The 14,418-nt window shown below is 42.9% G+C and overlaps 1 protein-coding gene across 1 annotated transcript in view; it reads left to right on the forward strand.

The window, feature by feature from the left end:
* The first annotated feature begins 3,570 nt into the window (after positions 1–3,570).
* The window catches only part of SSUH2 (ssu-2 homolog), a 46,152-nt gene continuing 35,304 nt past the window's right edge, over positions 3,571–14,418 (forward strand). The window contains exons 1-2 of the mRNA XM_054976226.1: positions 3,571–3,607; positions 10,494–10,592. Coding sequence (XP_054832201.1) covers positions 3,571–3,607; positions 10,494–10,592 — 136 coding nt within the window. The remainder of the gene's footprint in view (positions 3,608–10,493; positions 10,593–14,418) is intronic.

A 14,418-nucleotide genomic window follows, 5' to 3' on the forward strand; every position in this document is an offset into this window, starting at 1 on the left:
TAGGAGTCCCTTCAGCCATTGGGATAAAGACTGTAAAGGTCCGTCTCTACAAAGTTTGATTACTTTGATTACTTGCTGCTGGGGTGTGTAAAAGGAAATGCAAAATCTTACCTGGAACTGCACAAAAAGGGCAGTTTGTTAATGAATCTACCGGAGCTGAGTTGATGAATTTAAATATGAGAAAATATAGGTTCTCAGAGAAAGAAATTAACTTATGGTTTCTGATTGATTGTTCCCAAGCTTGGGGTGGGAAATGTAATCATGGAAGAGGGCATTGGAATGTGCTAATGGGGTGACACAGTGCAGCCTGCTATTGTCGTGATCTCAAGCCAGTTGCTGGGAAGATGATAAATCCAATCACCCTAGTCCTTTGCATTCACATGCACATTCCAGGCATACCTGAATCTCTTGGGCTGGGTCCAGCAACATTCTGCCTAGCCAGCTTGGAATTTCCCCCTGATGCAGACCACGCTGCATTAATTCAGGGACCCTGTGACCTTTATATCACAGGCCTGTATTAAAGGTATATCAAATATGGCAAAGGCCAGGGCCGACTGCTTACACTTCTATGTCACCCTGGAAATTACGTCTTTCTCAGTGTGACGTGGAAGCATTTCAGTGCTCATGGGAGCATGTTCTGGGGGTTTCTTGGCCTGTTCCTACTCCTTCCCCTCTGTCAGACAAGTGAGAGGTGGAGAAGGGAGGATGCTGGGAGTGGAGGATCTCTTGCCTCAACCGTGAGGCTGGTAATGTGTGTGTTCAATTTATTGAATTGCATAAATTGTACCAAAGGACTTCTGGAGGCTGTACATGAAAGGCCTTTCATCAATGAGCTTTTAGGAGAATCTCAGGAGATGGGTTACTTCTATGTGAGAGCATCCAGGGATATTCCTGCTAGTTCATATTATTTCACAGTGATCCATGCCTTAGTTGCATCTTGACTGGACTATTACAATGTGCTGTAGTTGAGGCTTGGCTGTGGCTAGGCTGCTGGTCAGGGCCACCTATCAGGAACATATCGGGATATTACAGCAATTACACTGGCTACCAGTTAAAGTGTTAGTTCTATCCTTTCAAGTCCTACATAGCTTGGGACCAGGGTATCTGAAGGACCATCTTCACCCATACATTCCTGCCTGGGAGTTAAAATCACAGGGATAGACCCTCCTGATTGTCCCATCATACAAAGAACATCAGTTTGTTTTAAAGTACTGTTTTTTTAACTGAATTTTTGATCTATTTCTATGTTTGTTTCTGTTTTATATTGTAAATAAATAAATATTAAACAACATATTTTAAGAAGTCAGACTTTGGGGGTGAGCAAATATAAGGGACCCTGTAGTGTGGGGGTGACCTCATTCGCAACACTGTAGTTTCTCAGAATTTCTGAATCTCTACTGACTAACTAGAAGCTGTGGAAGACCTCAGTGCTACTGCTTTCAAATAAAGGCTTCAGCAATAGTCTTTGTTATTATACTGGGAAACTGGAAGCACTTTCAGAGGGAAAGAACAGTGGTGGGCATGAACACTGAGCTGTAGCTTAGCTAATTAGAATCTGAGCCCAACCTCCATGAAGTTTGGCCTTGGTTCATAATTAGCATGGATGTTCCAAATTAAGAATGTTTATACTCTAAGCACTCCAGTTGCAAACTTTAGCCTCATTACTGTTGTATACTCTTGGTAACAACATTTCAAAATTGGTATCAAACAGCTGCTACTGAATATGATGACTAAAATGATTACGAGACTTGAGCATATGGAAGTTTCGAAGTTATGTCCAGTCTCACGTAGATAGCCTAGCCTCAAGGTTACTGTGTCATTGATCCATGGGAAGCATGCTCAGGGCAAAATTTAAATGGAAGAAAGCATTTTCACAGTTGAATTAACTTGCTTCTCCAGCAGTGATGCTGGGGTAATGTGAAGTCATTCATATCAGATTTATTTATTTATTTAAAAGGTAAAGGTAGTCCCCTGTGCAAGCACTGAGTCATTACTAGACATGGGCACGAACAGAAAAAATAAGATGGTGTTCGTTGTTCGTTGCCATCAACGAACAACGAACATTGACGAACATGATCCTGTCACGAACATGTTCATTGTTCGTTGTTCGTGGGGGCCAGCAGGCTCTCCTCCAGCCATCAAGATTCCCACCATACCACTCCCAGAAACCCTACCTGAGCAGGTAGCAGGAAAGGTACCAGTAATAGCTTGGCCCAGAGCCCAGCAGCAGCCCTGGAACTTGAAGAGATAGATCCCTATCCCACAAAAAAAATGCAAGCTCCAATGCACTCTCCCTGTCTCTCTCTCAAAATGCCAACAGCAACTGTCTCTCCCTCACTGTCTGCAAAAACAGAGCTGGGAGCCCCCCTCCCCCCTGCTCTTTGCTTCCTTGTAACAAATTTGGAGCTCCACACTTGAAAGGAAGACCTGCCTATCAAGCTAAATTGGGCTTAGATTGGGGTTTCCAGGGCAACAGCATGAGTTCAGACAGAGTTCAGGCAGTCCCTGCCTCCGGTTGCCAAGGGAATTGATTGCAGGTGCCAGATTGTCTGGCTTGCCGAACAGCAACGAACAGCAACGAACGAGTCTTGCAACAATCACCTGTTCGTTTAGAATGGGGCCTCACAAACAGCTTGTTCGCAAACAGCTGATTGGGCTGTTTGTGGCTTTTGTGTGTGTTCATATTGCTGTTCGTGCCCATCTTTAGTCATTACTGACCCATGGGGGACATCGCATCATGTTTTCTTGGCAGACTTTTTACGCTTTGGTTTGCCATTGCCTTCCCCAGTCATCTACACTTTACTCCCAAGAAACTGGGTACTCATTTTACCGACCTTGGAAGGATGGAAGGCTGAGTCAACCTTGAGCCGGCTATGTGAACCCAGCATCCGCCAGGATCGAACTCAGGTCATGAGCAGAGCTTGGGCTGCAGTACTGCAGCTTACCACTCTGTGCCACGGGGCTCCTATTTATTTATTTAATTGGTTTAGATTTGTATTCCGCCCTTCCCGCACTGGCAGGCTTAGGACAGATATGGCCAATTGATCTCATGTGTCAGAAGGAAGAATGAGATGTATGCGGTACTGCTAGGTCTATGCACATGATCTCGTCATATGTCCTTGAACTGCATGCCTTAGTTGGTCCATCTCTATGCCACACAGGTTGTTGGATAGCCTCAGGTCTTCTTATGGGAGCAATGCTTCTCTGTAACATGACACAAGCTATCTGTTTGGGGAAGAATGAATAGGAGTAAAGCATAAAAATGAACTTTTTTACCCATAACCATAATCACACATCCAGTGGATGATGAAAGAATGCCTTTGTAGTTTAAAAGACACAGCTCTTGATTTGGCTTTAATTTGGCCAGAGGGTTTTAAAAAATGCATCATGTAGGCTTGGATCTCTTCTCTAGTGACTGATGAATCATCATTAGTCTTCAAATTGTTTTGAGAGATGGGAGTGGCTGGAGGGGCCAGCCTGGGATTTTAAATACTCCAAACACACAATTCTGTATAAACAATACATCTGAGCAAACTGTTGCAGTTGGGACTGAGACATTCATCCTGCACCATGAGAATGGATCGAGAACAGAACAGAGATGAAGACGGTGAGTAATGCCAAAAACAATGCTCAGAATGTCTTAGAAAGCAGACAGTTAACCAATTAATGACAAGTGTTGCTTCAAATAGCCACTTAGATCTTACTTTCATGGAGTACTAGTGTATCTTGGTTTATGGTAAATAAAGGCACATTTACCACTATTGTATGATGAAAGATAATACGAATACATTCCTCTTTAGAATCTGAATGCAGTCAACACAAACTGCAAATCTTTGCAAGTTCTAGAGCTGAATCGATTTACTAGCCTTGTGATTCTGTGTTATGTTTACTTTGCACTTTTGGGGTAGAATGGTGTGTGGGGCACTTAACAGGTCCTTAATCCTGTTAATATGGTTATGTATACTTAACCACAGGCATGATTAAACAGCTTTTAGTGTTCAACCAAAGATTTCATGGGATGGCTATTAAACCACCTTTGTCGTTGACTGAATCCCTGTACTGGTAAATGAATACCTTGGTTATTTTCATTACAAATGTCCTGCAATCTTATCATATTATCAAGAGTAGACATTTTTGTTAAAAAAACCCCTACGTAATTCTAGCCCTATAGTTAAGAAGATGAATCAAGATGCAGATAATTGGATTTGAAGACTATATTATGCTAAGCAGCAGAGGCTTTATCTGGGGGAATTTTTTTTAAAAAAAACCCTTATATCAGAATATATAACAACACATAAATCCTTTTATTGTATTCAGTTTACAACTTCTTGCTTTCTATGTTTTTACATTAAAAAAAACCCGTTTCCAACTTTCTACCCAATTTTACCTTGTTTTCTGGTTCTTTGGCAAGTCATTAATCGCTATTTTACTTTTTGGGATTCTGACCAGGTCTACTCTGCACCCTACTCAAGTCTATTCAATAGAACTTTCTTCCAGGAAAGCGTTCTTAGGTCTGCCTTGTAAATTATCTGCTTTAGAAGCCAGCACAGAATCAGCTTTTGTAAAGTAAGTGACTATAGAAGGCAGGAAAAAATGCTGATAAGTGGTAATGGGGGTAGACACCTCAGACAGTGAATCTTGACATGAGAACAGAGAAGTCACAAAGGCACAAGAGTATCCTTGTTTTTATTTCTGTAACTGGCAATAAAAATGTGGTTGGCGAAAGTGATCTGTCATAGCCACTGAGTGTTTATTGCAAAATCACAGTTATTACAGATGAACTCAGACAACCTAAGTGGAAAATAGTAATTTTGTGTGTGTATGTTCATGTGCGTGTGCTTGCACATTTTGAAAAAGAGGAACACTGTGTGTAGCATAAATATAATGGCTCTAGATAACTGATGGGCTATTTTATTTGTGCATTTTCCTTTTACCCTGCAATGCTGGAAGGAAAATGTGAGTGTTAGATGGCCTGAACCTGATGAAATGGTGGTATTCATGCATGAAAAGGATCATGTATGCACATTATTGTTTACTGAGCTGTTTAACAATTTAAAAAAAATTGAAAGTGCATATAAAGCAGTTTAGGGATATGGCAGGGGAAAAAATTAGAATGTGAACACATTTCATGTGCACTGTTGAATTATTCCCTGAGAGCCCACCCACATTGTGCTGTGACTTGGAGAGGTGGTGCCAGGCCACCCTTACTCCTTACCAAGTGAAGGCAGGCTGGTGTCACCCCAACAGAGCCCTGCTTGGCTGGCAATGCAAGAGGGTTGTCCTGGCTGTCTGCTGACATTATGAAGGAGAAAGGAGGAGCTTGCATTGCTGCTGCCAAACCTCACCTTCCAGTTGGTAAGGTCAGGTGGGGTCCTTGCACTGATCCCAGTAACTGAGAGGTAGCCAAAGGAGTGACTGCATCCTTTGCCTAAGAGGCTCTCTACACAAGACTTCTGACATGTGAAGAACATGTGCTGGGAGACACAATGTTAGCTGGGAAGGATAGTTTAAAAAGATAGAGCCAGTGGCAGGGCAAAGGCTTTGCTATACACTGGAGCTGTGTGAAGGGGTAGTGAAATGCCAGAAGAGAAACTTCAGCCCATTATGACCTCTCCAGGTCCAAGCTCAACTCTGAAAGGCAGTCCCAGCCCATTTCCATTCCTTGCTGCCCTCTGGTTGTGATTCCACACCGTTTTAGACTGGAGAGGTGAAATTGACAGTCTTCTGGGAGGCGAGGATGAAATTGAGAATTGATCCCCCCCAGCTCTGTCTTTTAAAACTACGCTTCCCAGCTAACATTGCGTCTCCCTACACTTGACGAATACACGCCGAGGCATCTCCTGTAGAGAAACTTTTACGGCCAAACTACAAGTGACGAATGACACTTGAACGACAAGTGTATTCTTCCCTGTTCACTTGCCCTCCACTTGCTCTCCACTCAATCCACTTGCCGTTCAAATATCATTCGTCACTTGTAGCTTGGCCCTTAGTCTTGCTAATAACTGAGCTATAGAATTTTGTAACAACTGGAGATGCTGTGTTAACTTCAAGGGCAGACTCATGCAGAGTGCATTACAGTAGTCTAGCCTTGATGTTACTGTGGCATGTAGGGTTGCCAAGCCACCTCAACCTCCCAGGGGGGAGGATAGGGGCCTGGCACTTACCTTGGGGGAGAGGGAGGTGCGTGCATGCTTTGCGCGCACGCGCATCTCCCACAAGCTCGATGACATCACTTCAGGAGTGAAGTCATCGCGTAGCCCCTGGGAGTATGCCCAGGCTCCACAGGGGCTCAAAAGGGGCCCAATCCATGCCGAAATGGGCCCGGTTTGCCACAGATCAGGCCCCTTTTGAGCCCCTGTGGACCGCAGGAGCGCTCCTGTGCTCCACAGTGCCTCAAAAGGGGCCTGATCCACAGCAAAACAGGCCCAATCCTGGTGGCTGCTGCGCACGGGAGTGTGCAGCACTGCAGGGGAGCGTGCACGGAAGGTGCGCACCCCCCTGCTGGTTAGGTAAGTGGGGGCAGGGGGTGGGGAGTGGGGGTGGGGGTGGGGGTGGGGGTTGGGGGATCCCCCACCCCCACCAGGGGTCTGGCATCCCTAGTCGCATGGATCCAGGTGGCCAGATCAGCTGATTCAATGTAGGGGGCTATGTTCTGGGCTAGGCTGAGTTGGAAGAAAACATCTTTTGCAGTTACATTAACTTGTTTCTCCAGCAATAATGCTGGGTCCAGGATAATCCCTTGACTCTTAACTGAGTCAGCAAGGGTCAGCTGGACCCCATTGACAGAACCTGCATCTTCCAAATCCTATTCCACCATGTATGCATGTGTAAGGGAGTAATTCCTAAGTATTCACATAGCAACAGCAAATATCTCAGTAATGTATGTATGTTATTAATAAATGGAAACATCCCCTAGGGATGTGCACTTGACAGTTTTGCAAAGCTGCAGCTCTATACATAATACACGATCTTGTAAATACTCTTTGATAACGTCACCTCTGATTTTCTGTTTCTACCATTGTTCATGCGCATTCCAATTTCCTTGTTCCTCGATCTTCAGCGATTGGTGGCATTTCAAACCATTGTGTATTCCATTTGAATTACTATAGCAACAGGTCTGTCTGAGTTTTGCACACACCAAAAAACAAACTATTTAAAACTTTATTTTTTCTTTGTTCCTTAAATTATTTTCCTGCAGCTAATATTTGGCTCACATGTATGTATTATTCTACATAGTCTGATTAACCTTAAGCAGTGCTTTTTTTGTTTTTAAAAAAGATGCTGGTACTCATATTTAAGGCTGCATCAATTCCCACCAATTCCACCACCACAAAAAAGGCCCTGATTAACCCACTGCAATGCATACAAATAAAGTAGTTAATTTAAAAAATATAAAAATAAGCTAGATATACTCTGAAGACTATGGGTTGGATCAAGTCCAAAATCTCCATTGATGGAAGAGCTTTTCATCAGTGGAGCAGGACTTCCCGCCTTCCTATTCCCATTTGTAGCCCCAAATGTAACTTAAAATGCTGTCCCTGTGTTTCAGAGAACCTCCAGGAACAGCATGGGGGGATCTGGAGTGTTGCTGGGGGAAGGGAATCAGCAAAAACGACACCCTTCCATCAGCAGACATTTCACCTGGATCCAGCCCAATGCTATGGAGAAAATTCACTATACCACTGAAAGCTCCTAAGGAAGCTTTATTAACTTACAAGGACAGAGATAATTTATAACAAACAATGAACATAAAGTATTAAATATTAAAATCATATCCAAAGTTTGAGTGTGAAAGGCACAGAATTACATTGATATTAAATATAAAAATAGTATAATACCGAAATATTTAATGCAAATTGTTATTTCTGTAAGATAACAAAAAATGTCATGGAATGCATGGAGTAAAGGAAAAATTAATAAATCTGAGAAATATTGGAAATGGTTTAGAATTTCTGGGTAGCGTGTCATCTCCCTAGAGAAGGTTCTTTTCCTTGGCTGTAGAGATATATCTCCTAGGGTTATATAATTTAGTAGTTGGTCCGTTTATTAATTTGCATAAGAAAGTTCTACAGTTTATGAACCCAGTAAGATTAACATCTGAATAAATATGCATAGGATTGGGTTGTCTAAGTGTATATATGCTAGGACTGAACACGCAGATCCATTTTTTTAAGTACGAAAATGTCCTGTTATGTAACTTACTGGCATGCCGTACTTCAGACTGGCCATCAAAGGTAAATTACCTTTAATGGAGCAACTTGGAATTAATTCATGTCATGATCACAGAATTCTTTTGGGTCTATACTACTATGCCTACTACTATAAACGTAAATAAATTCACCTTTATGGAAAATGTATCAATTGATGTGTGCATAGGTTATTCTTTTTATAGGCAGAAGAACAAAGAGATTATATTTGTCTTTGTAAAGAATTGTGAATGTTTTCAACAGAAACAACTACTAAATCAAATTGATAAATGATGGGCATCGAGTCACTTTTTCTAACATTAGGATTGTACATTGTTAGCAAGCATCATTTCCTGGAGTTCCACATGCGTATTTTCTTTGTAGAGACTTTTAAAAAGGCACAAAACCATCTGGCATGATGAAAAAGGTCACTCTGCCAAGGACGGGTTAAGAAGAAACACATTGTTTTTGCATTAAGTATTAGAAATGCCTATTGTTATAGCTCTGCAAAAGGCATATTTTTAGAAAAGCATATAAAGAATGGAACATTTGGTATCCTAAGATTAGATTTAAGCAACTATTAAAGCACATAGTATACTTTTACATATATAAGGCAACATAAATTACCAAAAGTTGCAACTGAAAATTCTGTCTCTTTGGTTTTCTTTAAATCTGAGGATTCAATGTGTTAAGAAGATAAATATCTCAGACAAAATTTTCAGTTCCTACCCACTAGAGTCTCAATTTGGTGAATTGTACATTAAAATAAAAATTCTTTAAGCCTTTAACTCTAACTCTGGTACCTGCTATTTATTTACCTGCTATTGTCATTCGGATTTTCAATCACTCCACTCTCCAAGATATAAGGACAGAGGGACTCACATTCTAGCTGTATCTGAAGAAGTGAGCTGTCGCTCATGAAAGTTCATACCGTACAATAAATTTTGTTAGTCTTATAGGTGCTACTGGTTTCTTGCTCTTTTCTGGCACCCATATTTAACTTCATATAAATACAATCAAATTTCAGATGACAAAGTTCACAAAACACTGCCTTGTATACAAGGCTGCCTGCCCAATGTTTTCTGGTTGGCCCTAGTACATTTTTCAAAGCATCTCACCACAGACACCATACATCTACTGTATAGGAAACAGTAGACAGCAGCGCTGACAGCAACACAGTATATCCTGAGACGTACCAATGGCAAAGGCAAAGGCAATGGCAAACCACCCTGTAAAAAGTCTGCCAAGAAAACGTCATGATGCAACGTCCCCCCATGGGTCAATATTGACTTGGTGCTTGCACAGGGGACTACTTTTACCTTTACTAAGTATCACAGAAGGCTGAAGGTAGCAGACAAGGAGACTTGTGGTCTTACCTGCAGGGCTACAGGGTGGGGCAAAGGACTGGCTGCTTGTTCCCAAAGAAAGTAGGATGCTAGTGGAGGCAGGGTGGAGAGGAGTAGAGGAGGAGCTTGGTTCCACGCCAGCTGCACTCATAGTCCTTGTCACCATTTCCTAATGGTGGAGTTGGCAATGGCCTCCCTCCCTCTCTCCCTGGATGCCAGTCGTGGCTGGGGATGCCTGTTACAACTTGGTGGTTTGAGGGTATTGGGCTGAATCCACTTGAGTGAGTTGTCCCAGCTAGGCAGCTCACCCCCTTTTTGCGGGGTCCCATTAAGGAATCTGGGGGAAGCCAAAGGGTACATGCCAAGTCTGGCCATTGCAGGCTTCACCCTGGATGGCAGGGTACTGTTGGGGTCATGCATGAACTGGTGCTACCCCTCCCACCATCCCATGGTGCCCAGCAGGCAGACTGGGGAAGGCATGCCATTGATCCAAACCCTATGCCATACCAATACTCAAATGGCTGTAATCAATAAAGCTGTGGCCTATATCTTGTGTGTTCATTGCCTAGTGCACAAGACTCATACCTAGCCAATACAGCAGCAAGAACCTCTCTTTCCATCTCCTGCACCCAAACTACAGAGACAGAAATCTTACTCCATACCCACTCTCTCATCCCTCATACACATTCTGTTGAATAGCTTTATTAAAGTACATGCATATTTACTGGCCAAAGATAGAGAGGTTATGTACATTTTAAAATGAAAATCATACTGTATCGAAAGGACAACTTTTCTTCTACGAAGCCTGGGAAAATAGAAAAAAAACTCCAGCTCAATCTTAGTTTTAATCACCATCTTTCATTATACTATTTTCATGTACTTTCTGAAATGATATCTTCCACAAAAGTGAAATAATTGATAGTTTGACTATAATTTCCACTTATTTCTGTGTCTGAAATAGCTATCCTGGATCTGGAATCAGAGCCCGAAAGTTCTTTAGCACCCACTGCAGATCTGTTTCAATCACTGGGTTATTTTGAATGGAATCTTCGTGATCACGGTAAGTATGTTTTGTCATCTAGGCCCTAGCAGAGTCCATTCTAGAGAGGAAAAAATATGTCATATCAACACACCTTCCACCTTCTGTTTCTTGGTCAAGGTAGGTTGATGCAGACATCTAGTATGCCCTTGAAACAGAAGTACAGCCAAGTCCTCAGCATGTCATCCCTCCCAGAAAAGAGTTTAACAATGGAAGGCTAGATATCAAAACATGGCTGTGAAACAGGTGGTCACTGTATTAATTCTTTAAAATCAAGATATTTAAAAAATAAATCTTTTTTTCTTCATTAAAATCTCATTATCATGAGCCACTTCACTGTAGTGGTTAAGAGCAGCAGGACTCTAATCAGGAGAACTGGGTTTGATTCCCTGTTCCTCTGCTTGAAGTCAGCTGGGTGGCCTTAGATCAGTCACAGCTTCTTGGAGTCTCTCAGCCCCACCCACCACACAGGGTGATTGTCAAGAGGATAATAACACACATTGCACACGGCTCTGAGTGGACGTTAAGTTGTGCAGGTTGGGGAGGGGTTAAGGTGTCCTGAAGGTGTATAAATCGAATGTTGTTGTTATTATTACAGTTTCTTTCATGAGTTCAATCCAGATGTCAAACCATGATTGTGTGTCATGAATCTCGGCATTTCTAGGTATTCTCCCCACTTCCTCTCTCCTACACTCAATTCTTCCTTCCTTCCGTAGTCTGCTATAATTATAGTTTAGTATTGTTGTGAATTTGAATCACCGCTGCGACTATCCTATGTAGCCCCTCCCCAACCTGCTCCCCACAACCTTGGGGAGCCATTTAGTGGCCCCTCAAAGAAGTTTCCCCCAGCCACCACACTTTTCCTATCATGGAGAAAAACTGACAGCAACTGACACATAGATCATGCCTTCCCTGGGGTCCAATCTCTCTGAAACTTAAGGGGTCTTTAGAGGACAGTTAGGAGTAGGTCCCCAGCAAATTTGGTAAAATTTGGTCCTAAAATGCCCCCCCAGACCCCAGGAAAGCCCCAAATTACATTTCCCAATGGAAACAATCACCAAATTTTACCCAATTTGCTCTGTATTGCCAAACCGAACTGGAGAATGAGTATCCCCCCCCACCCTGTCCTTTTCAGGTTCATGTATTAGGCATGTTTCTGAACTTTTGCTCAGATGCTAATCATGTTGCCACAATCTTTCTTCCCACTTCCTTATCTCGACCAAAGACACTACATAGAGAAGAGGAAGAAGAAATTACTGGGGAAGGAGAGTGCAGGAAGGAGAAGTGGGGAGGCAGCAGTGTCAACTAGAAAAAGAGAGAATTTAAAACATGCCAGATTAAAAGCAAAACAGTTTGAGTGTAAGCCAGATCTAAGGGCAAAAAGAGGGGAGAGGGAAGTGGAAGCTGCCCAAAACCAATGCTCTGCAATGGCAACTCGCTGATTATGATCATGGACACTTGGAACTACAACTACACCAGATACCCAACAAGTGCACAGACTAGGGCTACAGGTCACATGTTCACCCTGGGTAAAATGGAAATGGGCAGGTAGGAATAGACATGATTCTAGACACTTGCATAGCCTCATGTAATTCATCTCATCTAGTTGAGGTCTCGGAGCAATGAACAATACAGCTGGAGAGCTGAGGCTGAGAGGAGTGGCTTACCTAAGGCCACTTGTTCAGCTCATGGCAGTAATGGGATTTGAACAAGCAGACTACTGATCCACTTAATCATTATGCTGGCGGCAGTGACGGTGGAGATTGCCATCAAGTTACAGCTGACTTATCGGAAGCTAATCACACTTGTCTGAAATAATTGTTTCCTAAGTCACTTCCAACCATAGTTTATGTATGTATGTTTATTATAAACCAGGATTCAAAGCTTAAAAGGAAGGCATCAAGCTACTGTATTTCTCTTTGCAGCAAAGACCTTTGTCTTTAGCAGAGAGAGACTGTCAGCTTCATGTCAGAACAACTGTCTTGGGGGGGGGGGGAAATACAGTCATGCAATATGAACACTCTTCAAATTATGCCCCATGAAATACTTAACAGGAAAAGTCTACAGAAAAAGTCTCGTTTCATGCCCATGCAGGGCTTCGGCTGGAAACTTTCTCAGACAAAGGCCTAAAGTACCAGCACATCCTGCCATCTGTACTATATTGTCTGCCTTAAGTTAAATATGGCTGATATTAAGCTGTCTTTCAGGAAGTGCCTTACAGCAGTAACTCCTGTTTATAGCATTGACCCTAGAATGCCACTGAAACTAATGGATTCAAACCTATGGTGAACCATGTGCCATACTTTTAAAGTCACTATGTTTTAATTTACACACCAAGGAAGTACAATGGAAACAAATAGCATAAAAATGGGATAATAAACTGAATATCAGTAACAGAAACACTTTAAATCACTACCAATGCCTTAGGGTATTTAAAGCAAAGGCAAAATGTTTTATCCAGTCCTTGAAAACTGCAGAAGATGTTTGCAAAATCTTCTATTCAAGCATTTTAGAGGTCTTTCTATGAAAATGAGAAAAGCCCTAGGTTTCCATTGTCTGAAATCTAAAAAGTGCATTGAGAGTAACCACCCACAAATGATAAAAGAAGTGCCTGCAACTTTAAGAAGCTGATGTCCATAGTGGCCATTTTTGGGCAACCCCAACAGTTTTTTTTGCCAGCATCCAGGCTCGGTTTTGTCAATGAAAGGCAGAGGGAGGGGGCAAGGGGCTTTCCCAGGCTGCTTTGACATTTGAGGGAGGATTCATTACTCATTGGGCACAGGCCCAGCTGCAACCACCAGGCAACTTGCTATCATGTGACTTGCATGACTTACCCACCAGGCAGCTTGCTAATGTTCAATAGCAGCCATCCCAGAAAAGCTAGTGCAGTGTAATGGTTTTATACTAGAATCTGGGACGCTCAGATTTGAATCCCTGCTCTGCTGTGGAAGCTAACTGGATGACTTTGAGCCAATCACACTATCAGCCTAGCCTACCTCACATGTAGGGATCCCAGGTGTCTGCCAGTGGAAGGCAAACTCCTGGCTGTTTGCCCTCTTGTCTGCCCGTCACCCAGCAATCACCTGCCACCAGCTGGGTACAAGCACAGCATGTACGTTTCCAGCAGATCCAATGATGTCACTCCTGGAAGTGATGTCATTATGTCAACACTGGGAGCATGTGCATGCTTTGTACACACATGAGATCATCGGCCTGGTGAGTGCCAGCCCCTACCCCCCCTGCCGCCAGAAGGGTATAGGGACCTGGCAACTCTACTGACAGGGCTGTTGTGAGGATAATATGGAGGGAAGGAGAATGATGTAAACTACTTTGGGTCTCCATCAGGGAGAAAAAAATGGGTATGTATGAAGTAAATGAAAAATAAATATAACTGAAGATGGGGTGAGATGAAGGTGGGTTGGTGGATCGATGGGGTTGGTGGGTTGGTGGGAAAGAGAGAACAAAGCAAGGAATGTTGAGACTATGGGGCTGCCAGGAGATGGGAGAGAGGAATAGTGTGTGGGGAGGGGGAAACAAGGGAAAATTAGATATCCCACACAAGTCCTTGCAGGTTCCCCACTATGCAACAGGGCTTGGCCTAGTGGCAAGCACCACACAACTGGATAGTTTTTTCCCCAAGAGAGACTACCACAGGGAGAGAAGAAAGGAAAGCTGAAGGCAGGTGGGCAGATAAGGGCAAGTTGGCTGGTAAGAGGGAAGGAGACAAGGTCATAGGGAAAGGGAAAAAAGCTCTAGAGGCTTTCAGGGATGAGAAGGAGAAAATAGTGAGGCAGGGGAAACTAGATGCCCTCTGCAAGTGCTGGTGGGTCTCCCATTTGTTTGTCTC

The sequence above is a fragment of the Eublepharis macularius genome, chromosome 4 (genome assembly GCF_028583425.1).
Source record: "Eublepharis macularius isolate TG4126 chromosome 4, MPM_Emac_v1.0, whole genome shotgun sequence".
NCBI lineage: Eukaryota > Metazoa > Chordata > Lepidosauria > Squamata > Eublepharidae > Eublepharis > Eublepharis macularius.